The sequence below is a fragment of the Arachis hypogaea genome, chromosome 1 (assembly GCF_003086295.3).
Source record: "Arachis hypogaea cultivar Tifrunner chromosome 1, arahy.Tifrunner.gnm2.J5K5, whole genome shotgun sequence".
NCBI lineage: Eukaryota > Viridiplantae > Streptophyta > Magnoliopsida > Fabales > Fabaceae > Arachis > Arachis hypogaea.
The window spans coordinates 94,131,964-94,133,675 of NC_092036.1; the positions used below are offsets into that span (position 1 = coordinate 94,131,964).

Genomic DNA, 1,712 nt, shown 5'->3' on the forward strand with positions numbered 1-1,712 from the left:
TTTAGGTTGAATTGTTGATTTTGCTATGGATAACCCTTTCTCTATGGAAGTTGATAGTGGGAATGTAACACAAAATCCTGAAAATATGGAAACATCTGAAACGGCAGAAGATATTAAAAAGAAAAAGACGAAGGCAACAACATCTGATGTGTGGAGATATTTCACAAAGCTTGGACCTGGTGATGATGGTATAGATCGTGCTCAATGTGATGGATGCAAACAGAAGTTCAAGGCTGGTGGTAAACAATATGGGACATCGTCACTTAAGCGTCATTTAGACAGATGCGTGAAAATAGACTTTGAGGATATTGGTCAAACTTTGATAGAAATGCAAAATAAAATGGGGGCTCTCAAGATAGATAATTATGTATTGCGTGAGATGTTTGCTGCCTTTGTGATTGATTGTGATGTTCCCTTCTCTATTGTTGATAATAAAAAATTTAGGAATTGGATAAAATACATCAGTCCAACTCTAGGCCTAATTACTAGAAATACTCTTAAAGAGGATGTGCTGAAAATTTACACAAGGGAAAAAGAAAAGCTTAAAAGTACTTTAGTAGCAATTCCCAATAGAATTTGTTTGACTTTTGATTTGTGGACATCCATCACTACAGAGGGTTATTTATGCTTAACTTCTCACTTTGTTAATTTTAAATTGGAAATTGCAAAGTAAAATATTGAGTTTTTGTCATATGCCTCCTTCTCACACGGGATTTGAATTGTCTTCCAAGATTTTTGAGCTTTTAAATGAGTGGGAAATTGAAAAGAAGATTATGACTCTTACACTGGATAATGCATCTGCTAATGATAAATGCCAAGATCATTTGAAAAGTACATTAAATATGCATGATTGGTTGTTGTGTGATGGGGAGTTCTTTTATATTCATTGTTCTGCTCATATCTTGAATCTTATTGTACAAGATGGATTAAAAATTGCTCATGATGCATTGGATAAGATTAGGGAAAGTGTGAAATATGTAAGGGGATCGGAAAGTAGAATGATAAGGTTTAAAGAATGTGTTTCTGTGATTCCTGGTTTGAATTTTACAAGTGGGTTACATCTAGATGTTACTACTCGATGGAATTCTACGTACATTATGCTCGAAAGTGCTATCAAGTATCGGAAGGCCTTTGAGTATTTGAAGGCAACCGATCATGCTTATAAGTATTGTCCTTCGGTTGATGAATGGGGGAGAGCTGAAAGGATATGTGAATTTTTATACCCCTTTTATGAAACTACTAATTTGATTTCTGGTACATCTTACCCTACTTCGAATTTGTATTTTCTACAAGTCTATCATATTCAATGTGTTTTGATGGGAAGTTTGAGAAGTGAAGATGAGCTTCTAAGGAGCATGGGAGAAAAGATGATGAACAAATTTAAGAAGTATTGGGAAAAGTATAGTGTCATTCTTGCATTTGGTGATATTCTTGATCCTAGGCTTAAGATTTCTACTTTAGAGCTTATGTATGGAAAAATTGATACTGAGACTGCAAAATGAAAGGTGGAACAGGTGAAAAAGAAATTATACAAGCTTTTTGAAAAATATGACAAGAATTCTCCTCCAACTGTTGAAGCACAAGGACCTAGTATTCAGTCTTCATCCATGACCCATACTCCTGAAAGTGCAAGCAAGAAGCGACTTGCGATTGTTGGCGTAAGTAATGTTTAACATATTTTAATTCTCTTATATTATTGATTATCATTATTC

The 1,712-nt window shown here is 34.3% G+C and overlaps 1 protein-coding gene across 1 annotated transcript; it reads left to right on the forward strand.

Annotated features, from left to right (window-relative positions):
- Positions 1–692: 692 nt before the first annotated feature.
- On the forward strand, positions 693–1,502 carry LOC112748092 (zinc finger BED domain-containing protein RICESLEEPER 2-like). The gene has a single exon (XM_025796324.1). It carries the CDS (start codon positions 693–695, stop codon positions 1,500–1,502), a length of 810 nt encoding a protein of 269 aa, XP_025652109.1.
- The last annotated feature ends 210 nt before the right edge of the window (positions 1,503–1,712 follow it).

Coding starts and splice junctions, on each gene's coding strand:
- LOC112748092 (XM_025796324.1), top strand. CDS start 693: ATGCCTCCTTCTCACACGGGATTTGAATTGTCTTCCAAGATTTTTGAG.